At 44.8% G+C, this 15496-nt stretch overlaps 5 protein-coding genes across 5 annotated transcripts; 3 read left to right on the plus strand and 2 right to left on the minus strand.

Annotated features, from left to right (window-relative positions):
* Positions 1-2458: 2458 nt before the first annotated feature.
* SJAG_01979 (SMR and DUF1771 domain-containing protein) lies at positions 2459-5894 on the plus strand. The gene is made up of 5 exons (XM_002173168.2): positions 2459-2758; positions 2805-4602; positions 4652-4814; positions 5099-5243; positions 5288-5894. Exons 2-5 carry the CDS (start codon positions 4594-4596, stop codon positions 5625-5627), a joined length of 657 nt encoding a protein of 218 aa, XP_002173204.2. The 5' UTR covers positions 2459-2758; positions 2805-4593; the 3' UTR covers positions 5628-5894.
* Positions 2673-4550, minus strand: SJAG_01978 (pheromone p-factor receptor). Its single transcript, XM_002173167.2, has one exon. The coding sequence runs from the start codon at positions 4209-4211 to the stop codon at positions 3171-3173; it is 1041 nt and encodes a 346-aa protein (XP_002173203.1). The 5' UTR covers positions 4212-4550; the 3' UTR covers positions 2673-3170.
* A 720-nt stretch (positions 5895-6614) lies between the features above and the next one.
* On the minus strand, positions 6615-8575 carry SJAG_01981 (ESCRT I complex subunit Vps23). The gene is made up of 4 exons (XM_002173169.2): positions 8442-8575; positions 7313-8382; positions 7159-7261; positions 6615-7117 (listed from the first exon to the last, which is right to left on the minus strand). The coding sequence occupies exons 1-4, from the start codon at positions 8502-8504 to the stop codon at positions 7049-7051; spliced, it is 1305 nt and encodes a 434-aa protein (XP_002173205.1). The 5' UTR covers positions 8505-8575; the 3' UTR covers positions 6615-7048.
* Positions 8576-9204: 629 nt separating this feature from the next.
* On the plus strand, positions 9205-10785 carry SJAG_01982 (hypothetical protein). The gene has a single exon (XM_002173170.2). The coding sequence runs from the start codon at positions 9494-9496 to the stop codon at positions 10604-10606; it is 1113 nt and encodes a 370-aa protein (XP_002173206.1). The 5' UTR covers positions 9205-9493; the 3' UTR covers positions 10607-10785.
* A 1729-nt stretch (positions 10786-12514) lies between these two features.
* SJAG_01983 (PTR family peptide transporter) lies at positions 12515-14744 on the plus strand. Its single transcript, XM_002173171.2, has one exon. The coding sequence runs from the start codon at positions 12651-12653 to the stop codon at positions 14490-14492; it is 1842 nt and encodes a 613-aa protein (XP_002173207.1). The 5' UTR covers positions 12515-12650; the 3' UTR covers positions 14493-14744.
* Positions 14745-15496: the final 752 nt, after the last annotated feature.

Here is a 15496-nt window from a genome sequence, read left to right on the forward strand (position 1 = left end):
TTTGAGTTAGCGCGCATTTAGGTTTTTTAGCCGACAATTTCCGAGCGATCTTCGACTTTTACGCGACTAAACCAGTTTAAGTTACGAAAACTAGCGCATGGAATCAGCCCCCGCAAAACGCCTCGATAACAGTTCATGGTATATAGGCTGAACGTGACCATGTAACATGAAGCAGGCGTGCTGGTGTTCTGTGGGGCTGCAGCAGGGGGGACGCAAGCCACGAACATGCATGAGACGTTGTTCTGGTGACGGGACGAGCCGAGAGGTTCACGTCATCGTTTAAAGCTAATTGGTTTAGCGAACTGCCCCTCGATGTGGTGCGATGCTTAATTCTCCACAGGGTCTAGAGATGCGGGAAAATCTTCGGGTTCGCCGATCAATTCACGAGTTCGTTGAAGTGGAGGACAGAAGGATTGCGATTCTAAGAGTCGATGGACGGTATGCGTGCGTCGAGTAGAACCGGCTTTGTCGCGTTCATTTACTGGTGTGTCTGCATGACTGACGGTCTTCTCGGAAGCATTCCCGTAGCGAAAAACATGTTCTGAAGCTGTCCATCTTTGCGACGCCGTCACCTTACGTTGCGATCGTTCGCTGTTGCCTTCTTGTGGAATCGTGTTGCGCGGGAACAACGGGAAAGTTCGGGAAACGATTTAGTTTCCTCTGCACTTTCCATTTGTCCCCGTTCGTCTCTGTTTGTCCATGGCCTAGTCCATCTCCTCCAATGACGCTCCCGAATTCATCCGTCTTCTTGTTCTCTCGCTTCCGACTTGGCGGGGCGCCTTTTGGTTGGTCAATCTTAAAATAGAAACAGCACCTTAATCGCATTGGTGGTGCTTGCGACGCGAAAGCCGACAACCACTGAGAGTCTTGTTCGGATGGGAAAAGGTTTAACTAACTACTATCCATAGAAAGCAGAACCGACGCATGCAGAACGGTGCGCGTTAGTTGATAGAAGAAAAATGAATTGGTTTTTGAAGCGTTGGAATTTTTTGTCATGAAATAAATTCAATTAAACTTTGCTCAGAACGCGAGGGAATGCGTCATAGAAAGTGCGGGGCAGACGCAAGGGACATTTGCTTGCGGGATGAGCTAGTAACTAGTTGTGAGACAGAAATTGGATGAATGGGAGAATGAATTGTTATTTGGCTCAATTAACGAGAAGTACTCGGTAGATGGAAGAAGAAGTCCGTATCAGTCAATGCTGAGATGATGGAGAACTGTTCATTAAAAATGAAATCGACGCCAATGGAAACGCAGTATTGGAAGTGTTCCGTTAATGAGAATAGTGTTTTAATGCTTCATCATCTCAGCGACCGTCATGGCAATAAAGCACTAGCGGCGGTCGAGCGCAATACAAGCAAGACAGTCCCCGCCGCCGCTGCATGACCTTTGCGACTTGTCTCTGTAAGCGAAGTAGTTTACAATCCACTGAGTCCTGCTTCGACCCTTCTAAGGCCTAAGTCATTTTAGCACTCGCTAATAGAGCTACAAGCTCGCGACTGGCGGCTTACAGGAGTTCGCGTGACAATCGTTTGCAATGGCATTGGGTGGCCTGAAGAACAGGGGTTCGTTTCACGAGAAGGCTATGAACGAGCTGAGTCTCGCCATCAACAGAACAACGGGTATGGAAGTGAGGCTGTTTCATGTGACTAGCAAGTCGGCGGCGAAGCCAGTGATGTTAGTGGCTTTGTAGCTTACTAAGGAAACGGGTATCGTCATGAGAGCAACCGTTTTAGGTTGAGGGGAGTATGTCGACGGACGGGGTTCTGCTGTATGAGGGTTTATTGGCATTGAGTTTAGTTATGCCTGGCTACAGGTTTGGCATACTTTTATTCGTCAAGTGATAACTCGAACATGAAATTGTAACGAGAATTGGTTAGACGATAATCGGTAGGTGTGCCTTTCTTTGGCGGTAATTAGTTTCATTAATTTATTTGTTGTGTTCACGTTTATACGATGTGTGTAACTGAGAGCTCATTCGCGAATTGAGGGTAGTGATTATGTGAATTAGGTGAATTGAAAGGAGGGAGATATGTGTTGCATTGATAGTTGTTAAAATGGATTGTACCGAATTGAATAGAATTAAAGCATATAATATGTATTTTACAAATTAGTTAAGAGTGTCGATATGTTGTATGCATATGTAAATATAATTAATAAATAAAAATAGTAATAAAAAAAATAAATATAAAAAAATAAAATATAACAGTACAATTTACAGCAAAATTACAAATAAAATATCGCAGCAATCATTCTACATTCAGATAGTCCTTTGACAGAATGCACATAATTCTACGACTAAACTAAACTAATCTCGTCTTGACTGACCTTTACGTCCCACAACCCGTTTCCCTAAACCACTTACGGTACCTTTAGGCATTTAAAATTATATCCTTAAATAACGTTTGCGTAGCGATGTTAAACATTCTTATACTGATTAACGATTTTCACCATACATCGCTAAACCATTCCTTCAGAAACAAACAAAACAGTAATACGAATGACGGAAATTGTGCTCATGCATCTCGTAGACGAATAACGATGACTTCGATTCATCCAAATGAACCAACTTGAACCTCAACCATGCTCAACCGTCTTTAAGCCAGCCATCCAGCTTTGTCAATACTCGTAGCGTTTCCTTTTGTTCATAGCACCCTTTTACATAGAATGAATTAGCTATACATTCTTCCTATTACCCACTACTGCCTTCACCTGTCATTTATCTCGATCATGGAAACACAACTATTAGAACAAACACGTATGCTTTGAGATATCATTTCTATGTCTTCTAACAAAATCCTCAGTGAAAAGAATGCTCTCTGGGTTAGAAGAAAACAGACGCCAAAGAGCAGAATTGAGAAGACAAGTCCGGAAACAAATGGTCGTAACAAAAGAAATGCAGTCATTACAAGAAGCTGCTCTGTGTCGCATGACGGATATTAAAAATGAAAAATAAAAAAGATTAAAAAGGAATAAAAAATGAAAGAGTGACAAGTAAATGGAGCCGATAAGAAAGCAAAAAAAAAAGAGAGAGGATTCTCGACATCATCAAAAGGAACTTTCGATGCTTTATGAAAAACCTGAAGATCAACGGAAAAAGGAAAAGACAGGGACCATCGGGTCTGCACATGGGAGGGATTTCAGAACTGCGGAGCAAAACCGTTGTCTCCTTACGGGAGCGTCTCTTCGGTTTTTTCGGTGAAGGAGCCATCTGATGAATCAGACACAAACTTCATGTCAAACGTGCGGTCCACTCGAATAGTCAATTGTGTTCCCGAGGGTGGATTGGTGTTGTCTTTCATCGTTTGCAGCTTTTGAGCCGTGTGCGTGGCCCACAAACTTGATAATGGCAGCGAAATGATGAGAAGACACTGTGTCATCGAACTGAACCCATCGTATGTATGTGTAAAACTGTCAATAAGCGTAAATATGGCAGGCACAATGAGACACTGACAGCTCACAATGAAAATACACTGCATTGGCCCGAACGGGAACTGACCAATTTTGCGCCGGATGTATATGGCACGCATCAGTTTAAAAGAAAACACAGAGCTGTGGAAAATAATGCTTGCTGCAAATGTGATCTTTGCAATAAAGTATAGCCAGCTGTAGCCGACGATCTGTTTCATGTTGTAATTCTTTAGGAACAACTGGTATGCGATCTCCTGGCTCATGTCTGTGATCCAAAATGCCAATGTGACAACGGTGAAGATACAGCTGATTACAGTCGTGGTAATCATCGTTGGTCGATGTTGCGAACAAATAATACGAACCTGTAGCATCAAACTCATTTCTGCAATGAACAGGATAAAAGGTCCCAACAATAAGATGATGATGTTGAATGCGTGTACATATTGCCGAACTGCGGCAAATGCAAAACCGTATTGAACGGCAATACTGTAGTTGTTGCTTGCAAGGACAATTACCTCGAAGATGGCTCTTAGAGTCATCACCAAGTTTCCGGCAAAGTTGAAAATAAACACAGGTTTCTTGCGCTTCTCACTGCTAGAAAAGATACACATTAACACGAGAATGAAGCTTCCTAAGCCGACTTGTACTGCGACTGTCATTCCGGTCAACAGACGATTTCTTTCCATGGAATCAATTTCAGAGATTGGCAACTGGATAGTGCTGACAATTGTCTCTAGCGTGACAGTTTGGTTGAGAACCTCTGCTTGCTTTGGTGAACGGAACTCGTCCCACGAATACATAATGTTGCAATAGTAGAACACGAATTGTCAACTGGATGATGCTTCAGAGAATTGAAATGAAACAGGCTCAAAAAGAGACAGGATAAAATAGTAGTCTTTATTCCGACAAGGGATTTTCACTTTGACAGCCTCAACAGCCTCAATGGATTGTAGCTTCTTGGGCACCAATTACTGAAAATTGAATCAACGACCTACAGGACGATTCCTCAAATCTGCAATACACACAAGTATTCTTTGCAATGAATTGCTACTTTTGGGATTCTATGCGGCATCTCCCTGGCCTTTTATGCATTTCCGACTAATTTTCATATTGTCCCTTACTAATGGCCGACATTGTTTCAGGCCCATTATATCAAGCACAAAGCACCACATTGTATCGGGCATGGAGGAGGTAAATACTTAAGAGACTCGTAATATGTGAGCTTTGTTAACGTTTATAGTACGAGCATTACCGGGATTTGGCGTCGGAAGTTGCAAGAAAAAGGGCAAAGTATTTTGAAGAATCAAAAGCGGCCTACGAACGCGGAGACAAAGCCCAAGCACATGAGCTCAGTACACTGGGGAAACAATGCTCCGTTGAGCTGGAAAAATACAATCGCCAAGGTATGCAAAGGATGTGAGAGTGTGACGAGTGAAGTGCCGCAGGTGGATGAGACATACGTTTTTATGAAGAGATGACATGGAGAGCTACGAAGAAGACGTTGAGCTATGGGAATAGGCTCATTTCATTATGATGAGGGCTGTTAAACAATGTTGTTCACTTCATACCAATCACTGAAAACGCCTTTTCGTATATTTCAACCACTGTCTTTTATTCGTAAACAGATCGCAAAAACCTTACTCCTCGACACTCTCTGTTTCACTTATCACCGCTTCTAACGTAACAGCCGCTGCTGCAATATACCGCTACAAGAATACTCAGTGTCAGCCTGACGAGATTGACTTGCACGGCCTTTACGTGGACGAAGCAGTACAGGCAGTAGAACAACGCATCCAAAACTGCTACAAGTTTGGTTTCGACCACTTGCACATGTATGAAATGTTATCTCATATTGCTTTTCTTGTTAACCATCCAGTATCGTTGGTAAAGGCACACACAGTGCAAACCATGTAGAGAAGTTACGACCAGCTGTTCTCCAAAAACTGCAGGAACTTTCTCTTCGTTTTCAGTCTGAAGAAAATGCTGGTCGCATTCTCGTACACATCCCCGTTACCGTTCCCTCTGCACCTGTTTCTGTTCCTCCTCAAGTTCCTCAAGTACCTCAAGTACCAGTTGCAGCTGGAGCTGGAGCAGCTCCTGTTGCAGCTCAACAACAACAACAACAACAACCAGCAGGTACAGGTGCGGAGAATATTGCCGAGGAAGTTGTTTCTTGTTGTCTTCCCAGTCTCAAGTCGCTGTGTACAATTATGTAATTTCCCTTCCGGCAAGAGTACAAACTCGTACTCCTCACTCCTATATTGCATACATTTTTGGTAAACGTCTTTTCTAAAAAATCATTTCTGAAAGATCCAGAGTGCTTCAACGGGTTCGGCTTCTTTCTTTTTGTTTTGTATATATGTATATCCTATACAATAGTAGTCTAAAAGAAAAATAAAAAAAAAAGGTACTAGACCTATCCACATTTGTATAAACAAGTATCTTGAAAAATTAAATGTTGTTTTGTGAGTTCTTGCTTTTAAGTATCCCAGATTGAGGATTTCGTTTTTTTCCTTCCTTCTCTGCGTATTACTTAAATGAATACTTCCTCTCGTTCGAACAAACTGTTTTACAGATAAAAGAAAAATGCTACATCCTAAAAACTCTCATCCCTCCCTTCTCCACTTGACCTCGTAAATCATGGACGATCCCGTTTACCAACGGCGGGTAGCAATACTCAAGGGCAAGAGTGTCTTACTCTTGCTCAATATTACGCTGTTCTCATTGGGATTTCTCCCAAAGTGGGATTGGAAGTGTGCTGTCCTTGGTACTGCTGGTCCATGGTCAGTAGGTCCCAAGGTTTGGATAACACAACGGTATGGAAGCGTCGGAATTGTTCTTGTGGACACAATTGCTAATGGTTAAGCATGATTCAGTTTTTCTTGGATTTTGTTTCGTTGGCCGGGTGTTCCAATGAAGAATTCCAAATACAAAACACACTCTTTGGCATATCGACTTTTGCAAGACCAATTTGGTTTATGGAGTTACTGGCGACATTATTGTGGGTAAGTACCGGAGGAAGGGCAGTTTGGGTGAATGGGACTGACATATCGATCATTAGTTAGAGGAAGAACTTGCTCTTGCGGCCGTCTTGTATTTTGCTTGTTGTGTGCTGTCATGTCACGTTTTATTAAAATGGAATGGTTTGAAAAAGTTTAACTACTCTTACATGTTTATAGTTGAACTCCCATTCAAGGGACGACTCTGTTTCATGACCTTTATGTGTCTACTCTGTATGCAGGAAACAATTCCGCTCCTCGTACATATCCCTCTGCTGATGCACATGGTCATTTCTATAGGGCTTGCTTCCGTACTACTTTGTCTCTTGCTTTTGAACCAAGACTCTATGCTCATATTCCTGTATGGCATACACTTTTGCTGCCTGCTTTCCGGTCCTCGAAGCAGCCAGCTTCCTCTCTGTACTTTTATAAACGGTATCATTGGATGCGTGCTTCTTGCTTCCGCAATCTTTCACTTCGGAAAAGTAAGCCATTTGCTTTTCTATGTCTTCCTTAACTAACGCACATAGACGAGAAAATTGTTTCAACCCTTTGAAGAACAAGCCGATTATCATGAATACTGGTGAACGCCAGTTACGACACACGAATACATCTCATATTCCTAAAAAAAACGTGATTCATTCATCTAAAATTTGTCTCATTTTGTCGCGGACAAAAAATTGACATCTCGCGAGTTTTTTCATACTCTAAAACTTGTTAGTCTTTACTTGCCATCTGCACAGCATACCGTAATCCATGTGTTTACAGGCAAAACCTGGGCTGCTAAAGCGTCATCCAGCGTTTGTATGCCAAATTCCAAATCAGAATCCTTGGCAGATAGTTCCGTTATACTAGAGTTCGAGGTTAACAACGGTAAAACTTCCAGCTCGGACAATTCAAACCTTGCTTGTTTTGGCATCATTTGCTTATAAATATCGTCGTCAGACATGCGTTTAAGCTCTGTCACTTTGTCCATGGAAACCTTGATCTGTTGCCGTCCGTGTCTAATTGTATCCAGGCTCGTCTCCATCTTCCTCAACACGTCCAACAGTTCTGCTTCTTCCGCATCCATGCCCTGCTCTACTACTTCCAGTTTACGAGCGGTTCGTAATTCATTCAAACGATCTGCTTCTATAGACCGTCGTAGCCGTTCTGCCACATGTGGAACCTCAGCACTTACGGTTGAAGGGAGCAGGGTCTCGCCGAGGATTGTTGGAGAGCGAGACACGATTGATGAAGGCGATGCCGGTGGGATATCGTCCAACAAGTTTTGGAAAGAAGACGACGCAGATATGTTGTGTCGGGGGCTCTGTGACACTGAACTAGCAGACGAAGCGGTACTTCGATGGGGCTTCGGAGGAAGACTGGGAAATGGTTTCGCGGGAAGAGGCGGTGGTTCAGTTGGAGTGCGCGTTGCTTTCATCGCTAGAGACATAGGGACGCTGGCGTCTTTACTCTTCTCATTTGTTCGTATCTGTTTTCCTGGTTTTGGGGGCAAAATTGGAGGAGCCGATGGTCCAAATTGCTGGGGAGTTGTCAGAGATTCATGTTTCTTCTGTTCAATCCTTTCTTCAGGCTTTTTTGGAAGAGCAGGAGGAGCAGCACGAGTGGATGTTGGATGTATAGAGTGGGATATCTCGTCTCTGAGCGGTTGAATGATAGTAATTAAATCGAGTCTGTCGGACCAGTTCTGTAGACTGGGACACACAACAGGACATAAAGTGTTGTCAACCAGTGTGAACACTTTAGGTGGGTTCTTCGGGTAGTCCAATGGCAGCCGTAGAATCATATTCGGCCAAGTACCATATTGAACCAGATACCAAGGATACAGATGCTCTGACAAACCACCCTCAGGATAAAGCTTTTCAATATCGCTGCCAGGAGGACAAAGCTGTTTCTTAAATAGCGGTTCCTTTTCTAAGAAAGCATGAACCTCTTCGTCAATTGTGTTCCATTTGTGGGTTTCGTAATACTAAACATCGGTAATGTTAGAAGATCGTGAACACACCTTACAAACAGCGTAACACTCACTTTGTGCTGTAATTCCGGAGCCTTTTTAGGGACAATTGGAGGCGTCTGATACGGTAAAGACATGAGATTAAAGAATGAATACCAGGCCGTCTTGTTTCTGTCTTGCAGTGCGTCTCATTAGAAGGCGGTAACAGGAATAGCGAATACGGTGTAGCACGTTATGCAAGTTAGCGAAATACCTAGTAAAACTGTATAGCTTGCTGCACTTCTGTATTTTGATTAACGAAGCGGTTTAAGTCGGAACGAACTTCTTTGTACTGTGTAAAATAATTCTGCGTATCCTAAAAAATCGTTAAAGTATATAAGGCAGTACACAAAACTGCTTAAAGCTGCATTATTTTAACGCAGTGTAATGAACTGTACCGAGCATCCAATATTAGACATGGCGTGTCATCCGCAGACACAACTGGGGTAGTTTACTAGATGCACGGCTTACGCCGCTCACTGCCCACCAGTACGGTGGCACGTAAACGTCACATTACTTCACGATCAAGCACGGCCCGACAGAACGACACTTTAACTTTTATTAGACGAAAATCTTGATCGGCTCAATTGATCCGCGAACAAATCAAATGAGCCTGATACAGCGCATAGTCAGAGACAGTTCTAAGAAACCTTATTCATTTAACCTGAAATATTTTTATCTATCGGTGGTGTCTGTTGAGGAATTGCAATTCTTATATCCGCGGATTTTTGTGAGCTTCCGAGCAGAATCGCATTTGGTGAGATATGTCGGCGAGCATGACGAAGATATGATGTCATGAAAACTAAGCCTTCATGCGGCGATTTAAAGTATAAATAGCCTCGTCGCGTCCAGAAATACGCTTTACTGCAGAACTGTTACACAGAGTTGTCATTGTTGCAATTCAGCGAGCTTTCTCCTTTTTTTTAGTTTAAACGCGCCATATAATCCATTGGAACTGTGTGCTGGCACACTGAAGGATTTTCGGTACGGTTTTTGGCTGCTTTTGGTGATTTCGTCGCGTCGGTTTTTTATTCGTTTGGTCAACTTAAGCACGGAGCGTCTCTAAGCTTGTTCTTTTCTCGTGAATATGAAGGCATCTGCTCATCCTCCTCCTCCTCCACCGCCTCCTTCCATGTTTGAAGGTCCCTGGAACTGGGATTTCCACATGCACGGACCTGGTTTCCATGGTCCACCACCCCCACCTCCTCCACCCGGGCCTCATGGACCCCACCATTGTGGTCCGCCAGGTCACTGCTGGCCACCGTCGCCCCCACACCACCACCATGGTCCCCCTCCGTTTTGGGACTTCCCCCACCCCCCTCCACCTTGCCCACCTTGGGGATGGGGACCTCCACCCCATCATCATCATCCCCCATTCTGGCACCCCAAGTTCCCTCCAATGGGACCTCCGCCTCCGTTCCTCGGCCGCGGTCCTCCCGGAGGTCCTCACTTCAGAACGTGGGATGATGAGTTCGTGGCGTTTCGTCGTTCCGCGGCGGGACCCGGGCCTGGACCGGAAGTCGGTTTTTCGTTCTACAGCCGTGAAGACGGCGAGCCTGAGGGCGTAGACCGTGGTTTTGGAGAAGACCGCAACTATGGTCCGGAAGAGGGTGCGGAAGCTGAGCGTCCTGAGGAGCCGGAGCGGTTTGGACCGGGTGGTCGCTACTACGCCTACGGTGCTTGGGGTCGCATGCATCCTGAGGACTTTTCTCGTTTCGGTCGCGAATTTTTCGGTCCGTACAGGGACGTCGAGTGTCCCAGCGACGTTGACGATCGCGAGTTTGCTGTTGAAGAGTTGGACGAAGTGAACGACGAGCCTTCGGGCGAAAATGTGCAAGCCCGTGGCCGTCATCATCATCATCGTGGAGAAGGCCACAGACGTAGAGGCCGTGGCCATGGAAAAGTGCATCTTCCGTGCTCTCAACGCCGTGCGTGTGCCAAGGAAGCTCGTCGTGAGGCGATTGAACGACTTTCTGAGCGAGTGCGAGTGAGACTTTCAACGTCTTCCAGTGAACAAAACGAAGAGAAGACGGAGAGTGCTGACCAGCCTGCTGTCTCGCCTACTGAGAAGTGTGCAGGTTGTGAATGTCATTCGGAGAAAACAACTACTGAGGTTGAGAATGTTGCCCCGAAGCCTACGAAGGCTTTGGATGCATCCTCAAAGCCCGATACCTCATCAAAGGAACCCAAGAGTGCTTAGTGGCATTTGATCAAGTTATTCTTCTGGTTTTCTTGTGCAACCACAGTTGCTATTCCTATGTTGCAAGCTGCTGGTCGGTTTTGTGACCGCAGAACAGCTGGTCTGTTTTGTGTCTGTCGAACGATTGAGCTGGTCTCGATCGTGTACTAATAGCATTCATGCATAAGTTTTTATCTCAATGGTGAAGTTTGGGGAGCGGGTTTGTGATGGGGTTGAGGTGTTATTTCCAGTAGATCAAACAGACAGTATCTTTGCCAGGTTGAAGCATTGTTGCAGTACAAACCCTGAACCCTAAGACTATGGTTTGAATGCTTGGTCAGCAACCAACCTTTAAATTTCGGTACGACCAGAATTTATGGAGTCGTCACAAAGACGAAGATGAGTTGATTACTAGTATGGAAATGGATGCATCGTTTATTTTACTCTGACTTAAAATGAGCCAGTCAGTAACATGAAAGGAAATAATTAATTTTAACTGACACAAAACATTTTTTTCACCATCCAGTACTCTAATTACAGCATTAATTAGTTAATAAATGAATATATAGTATGATTTGAAGAAGAAGAAGATTAGTATGTCATAACATAATTCAAAAATAATTCAAACTTTTTTATTAACTTACTGCTACCGTATAAAGGGCGGATATAATTTGTGTAACATGAATTGTTGCACCGACATCCCCCCCAAGAAAGCAAACTTCAGATATAGTGTCTGTAGTATTATTACCAATCAAAAACTCGATACTCGTGTTCTAACCTTCCTCAAGGAATCAGCCCGATCCATTTGCTACAAGTATGTCTTACACTCAAAACTCAATTCGTTTTCAAGCCCAATGGATAAGATAAACCCAAAGATTCGAATGTCTTCACACTAGCATCAGACCAAGCTGCACACCCGTAGTGTGTTTCTTTATTCACAACCGGTCAATTTCGTATGCTACTACTACGGATCCAAGGGGGGGATGAAAAGACAGATGCGAGATTCCATTATCAGCCGAATCAATGTAGCACCACAGGAGGTAATGACACTGTCATCATTACTTGCAGTAGTCTTTGTATGAGGGGTGCGTGCACTGCCCCGAGAGGCCGTTCCTTGGGCCTTTAACAAAAGTACAGACTCTCACAGACCCCTCTGAATTCCTTCATCCCTTTGTGTCAGGGAGTCGAAACCCTTTTCACAAGTACGATGGAGAATTCATGTAGCTGTGATCACCGATCACCCCGCCGCTGCCTAGGTTTCTTTTATTTCTCGTAAGAACTGACACGTTCTTTATCGAATTTTACGCTCTGCATAGCCGACAACGTGATGCACTACATAATTTTGCGACAATTAGATTTGATTCATGTGCATGACTCGTGCCGATGCACAGCCGAACGATAACGTTCCGTTGAGGATTACGGAATCGCAATCACGACCATGGGTTTTCAACAAAACACCCTGCAAAGTATTGCAAATACATTGGCTGAATTGCCGATAAACGCTCCGTTTATTTGATAATTGCTATGTATTTTTCTTTTTGTCGCAACTGTAGGAAAATCCATTTTGCCGGGCGCTTCAAGCATCGTAGACAGAAGTGGCAAGCAGCGCCGATTACACCGGCTTGAGGAGACTCTAAGTACAAAGGAGGAATCGCGTTCACGAAGACAGCAGATTTATGTATCGCTTTTATTTCCTTACTGTGCCATGCTCTCTCCAGTACAAAAGTTCTGTTCGTTGCGCCCTTTTCGCCATCACTTCTCCTCCTTAATCCCCACACATATCTGTCGGCTTTTCGGGCACGTGTAGCAGGGGATACACGTGCGCCACGCAACATGCGGCACCGGTAATCTTCATATCTGTTTTATACAGGATTCTGTAATAACATAAAAGGCAGCGTATTTCCTTCTGCGCCTCTTAATAAATTTAGTCTTGTTCTCGTTCTCGTTCTTATTCTTTTGGTTTTTATTAATTCCTCTTTCGTTCCTCTTTCGGCTCCCCCCATCCTCTCCACTTTTTTGGTACCAACTTAACCCGTTTTTTTTTTTTTTTTGGTAGCTGAGGAGAATGTCTGTGCGAAACAGTTATGGGGATACAGAGATTATCGCCATTCAAACTTCCTCCGATGATACTGCGGTTCTGGGATCTACAGAGACCGCCAAAGACAAGAAAAGTCTTGATGTCGAACAAGTCGTCGTTTCGCTAAACGACGCATCGACCGACAAAAGTTCGCAACTTGCGAAAAAAGGCGACAAGAGTAGCCAATACTTTTTGGAGCCGACAGATGAGGAGCTCGCTAATTTGCCACGTGTGAGAAGTAACGTGTCGCTTAGCGCCTGGCTTGTTGTTATTGTCGAGCTGTGTGAAAGATTCGCGTATTATGGACTTACAGGACCGTTCCAGGATTACATGCAGTACGGCCCCAATGACTCTACGCGTGGAGCATTAAATCTCGGACAGAGCGGTGCGACGGGTCTGTCGAACTTTTTCACCTTTTGGTGCTATGTGACGCCAATTTTAGGTGCTATTTTGGCCGATCAGTACTGGGGTCGGTACAACACCATCCTAATTAGTGCAGTTGTGTACTTTATTGGCATTCTGATTCTCACATGCACGTCCTTGCCATCACTCATTCGGAAGGGGAAGTGTCTTGGCGGGTTCGTGGTGGCCCTCATCGTTATCGGACTGGGCACCGGAGGCATTAAATCGAACGTGTCGCCAATGGTAGCCGAGCAGGTTCCTCGTCATCCTCCATACGTGAAAGAAGACAGTGCGACAGGAAGGCGAGTCATCGTTGACCACACGGCGACGGTGTCGCATGTGTACATGGTGTTCTACTGGTGCATTAACGTAGGCTCCCTGTCGGTGATAGCGACAACAACGCTAGAGAGCAAACGCGGATTCGTATATGCCTTTCTTCTCTGTCTCTGCGTGTTTGTGCTGCCTATTTTTGTGCTCGTTGTAAGCAAGAAAAAGTACACGCATCGTCCGCCACAGGGCTCTGTCATTCTTCGGGCAATGCAAGCATTGTTTCTTGCGATGGAGAACAAATTCAGTCTGAAAGCCATACGCCCTTCCTTCCCCCAGACCCGTGGACATGCACATCTCAAGGAGAATTGGGACGATGTGTTCGTCGATGAACTAGCCCGCGCACTCCAGGCTTGCAAGACATTTTTGTTCTTCCCAATTTACTGGGTGTGTTATGGACAAATGACCAACAACCTGGTGTCGCAGGCCTCACGCATGCAGACCAACGGAGTCCCCAATGATTTACTTCAGGCATTCGACTCCATTGCACTCATCATTTTTATCCCCGTGTGCGATTCCCTGGTTTATCCAGTGTTGCGCAGGTTCCACATCCCATTCGGACCCATTGCACGCATAACAGCCGGCTTTTTCTTCGCTGCCGCCTCAATGATATACGCAGCGTGCATCCAGCACAAGATCTACAGTACTGGCCCATGCTACAAAACATTCACAGACAGCTGCTCGTACAACTACGTCAATGTCTGGCTCCAAATTCCCGCCTACGTGCTCATTGCCTTTTCGGAAATCTTTGCGAGCATCACTGGCCTTGAGTATGCGTATACAAAGGCACCTGTTTCTATGAAATCGTTTATCATGTCACTCTTTCTTTTCACGAACGCCTTCGGCTCCATCCTCTCCATCTGCATCTCCTCCACTGCTGTCGATCCAAAGCTTGTGGGAATGTACACCGGAATTGGCATCACAGCCTTCGTTACCGGTATCATTTTCTGGTTCTGCTTCCATCACTATGACCGACTCGAAGACTCTCTCAACGCTCTCGATTGCAAACGCGACCAGCTCGATCACAGCCAGCCAACGGACTGTGAAAAGCAAGCCGCTTCCCTCCCCGCACACTCCCTCGAACAAACCAATACCAACTAATCATACGAACGGCTCTCGACGTGCTCCGAGAAACGACGAAGGGAAAAAAGACACACCAGCATCCCTTTTGCTTCTGTGAAAATCTACTAGCCATTGCCGACGATCACCCATCCCAGTCTACGCACTTTCAAACGCCACGACGCCTCTACTGTACCTTATTGCCATTCCAATTTCCGCCAGTGTTGTTTCTCTGCAAACGCACTACGATAATTTAGCTCAGTTTAACTAATTTACCATTTTGCTTCTATATAAGCGTGCGCTCCAATCATTGTCATAATGAGCTCATCCGTCGCAAGTCGCAAAATAACTTCGGGAGCTCAGGGGTTCCGCTTTTTTTCCTGGGGAAGTGGGGTGTTTCTGAGCGAATAATACAGTGCACTGGCACATGACCTCACTTTCTTAACCATTCAAGCGCGACTGCGGAGAAAAGCTGCAACTATTTATCGGAGAAAGTCTGGGGTCCCCGTGGACAATTTCTTGCAGCCGACAGAATGAATATTTCATTTACAGTAGCAAGACCATTGCTTCCGTTCATTACCACATACTGATAAACTGGCTGGTTCCGTTGTTTACAGGGATGAGAAAGATCTTGAGTATCACACTTCTTCTGGACCCTTCTCGTCGGACCACTGAGAACAAGACATGCAGCTTCCGAAAGGCTGTCTCGTTACTTGAAACGAGGGGTCTTCTGATTACGTCCCCAGTCGCAACTCGCTTTCGTTTCGCAAAACTCCACCAATAGATGGCAGTTAATGATTTGCCACATAGTTAAATAGAGAATACTTCAATATGATTGGATGTCTGGATATCCTTTTAATGGGGTTTCCAAGAATAACCTGCAATCATAGTGATTTTGGCTTCGCGTGGCGCTTAAATTTCGTGGCAAGCGAGAAGTTCGTTTCGCATTCTTGAAATCGTCGCTTTCGATTAGGCTAATTAAGGGATAAAATTACCTTATTTCTTTTTCTTGACGAATAAGAATCTGTCGTCTTATAGACCCCTGC

This window comes from Schizosaccharomyces japonicus, assembly GCF_000149845.2.
Source record: "Schizosaccharomyces japonicus yFS275 unplaced genomic scaffold supercont5.3, whole genome shotgun sequence".
Lineage (NCBI taxonomy): Eukaryota > Fungi > Ascomycota > Schizosaccharomycetes > Schizosaccharomycetales > Schizosaccharomycetaceae > Schizosaccharomyces > Schizosaccharomyces japonicus.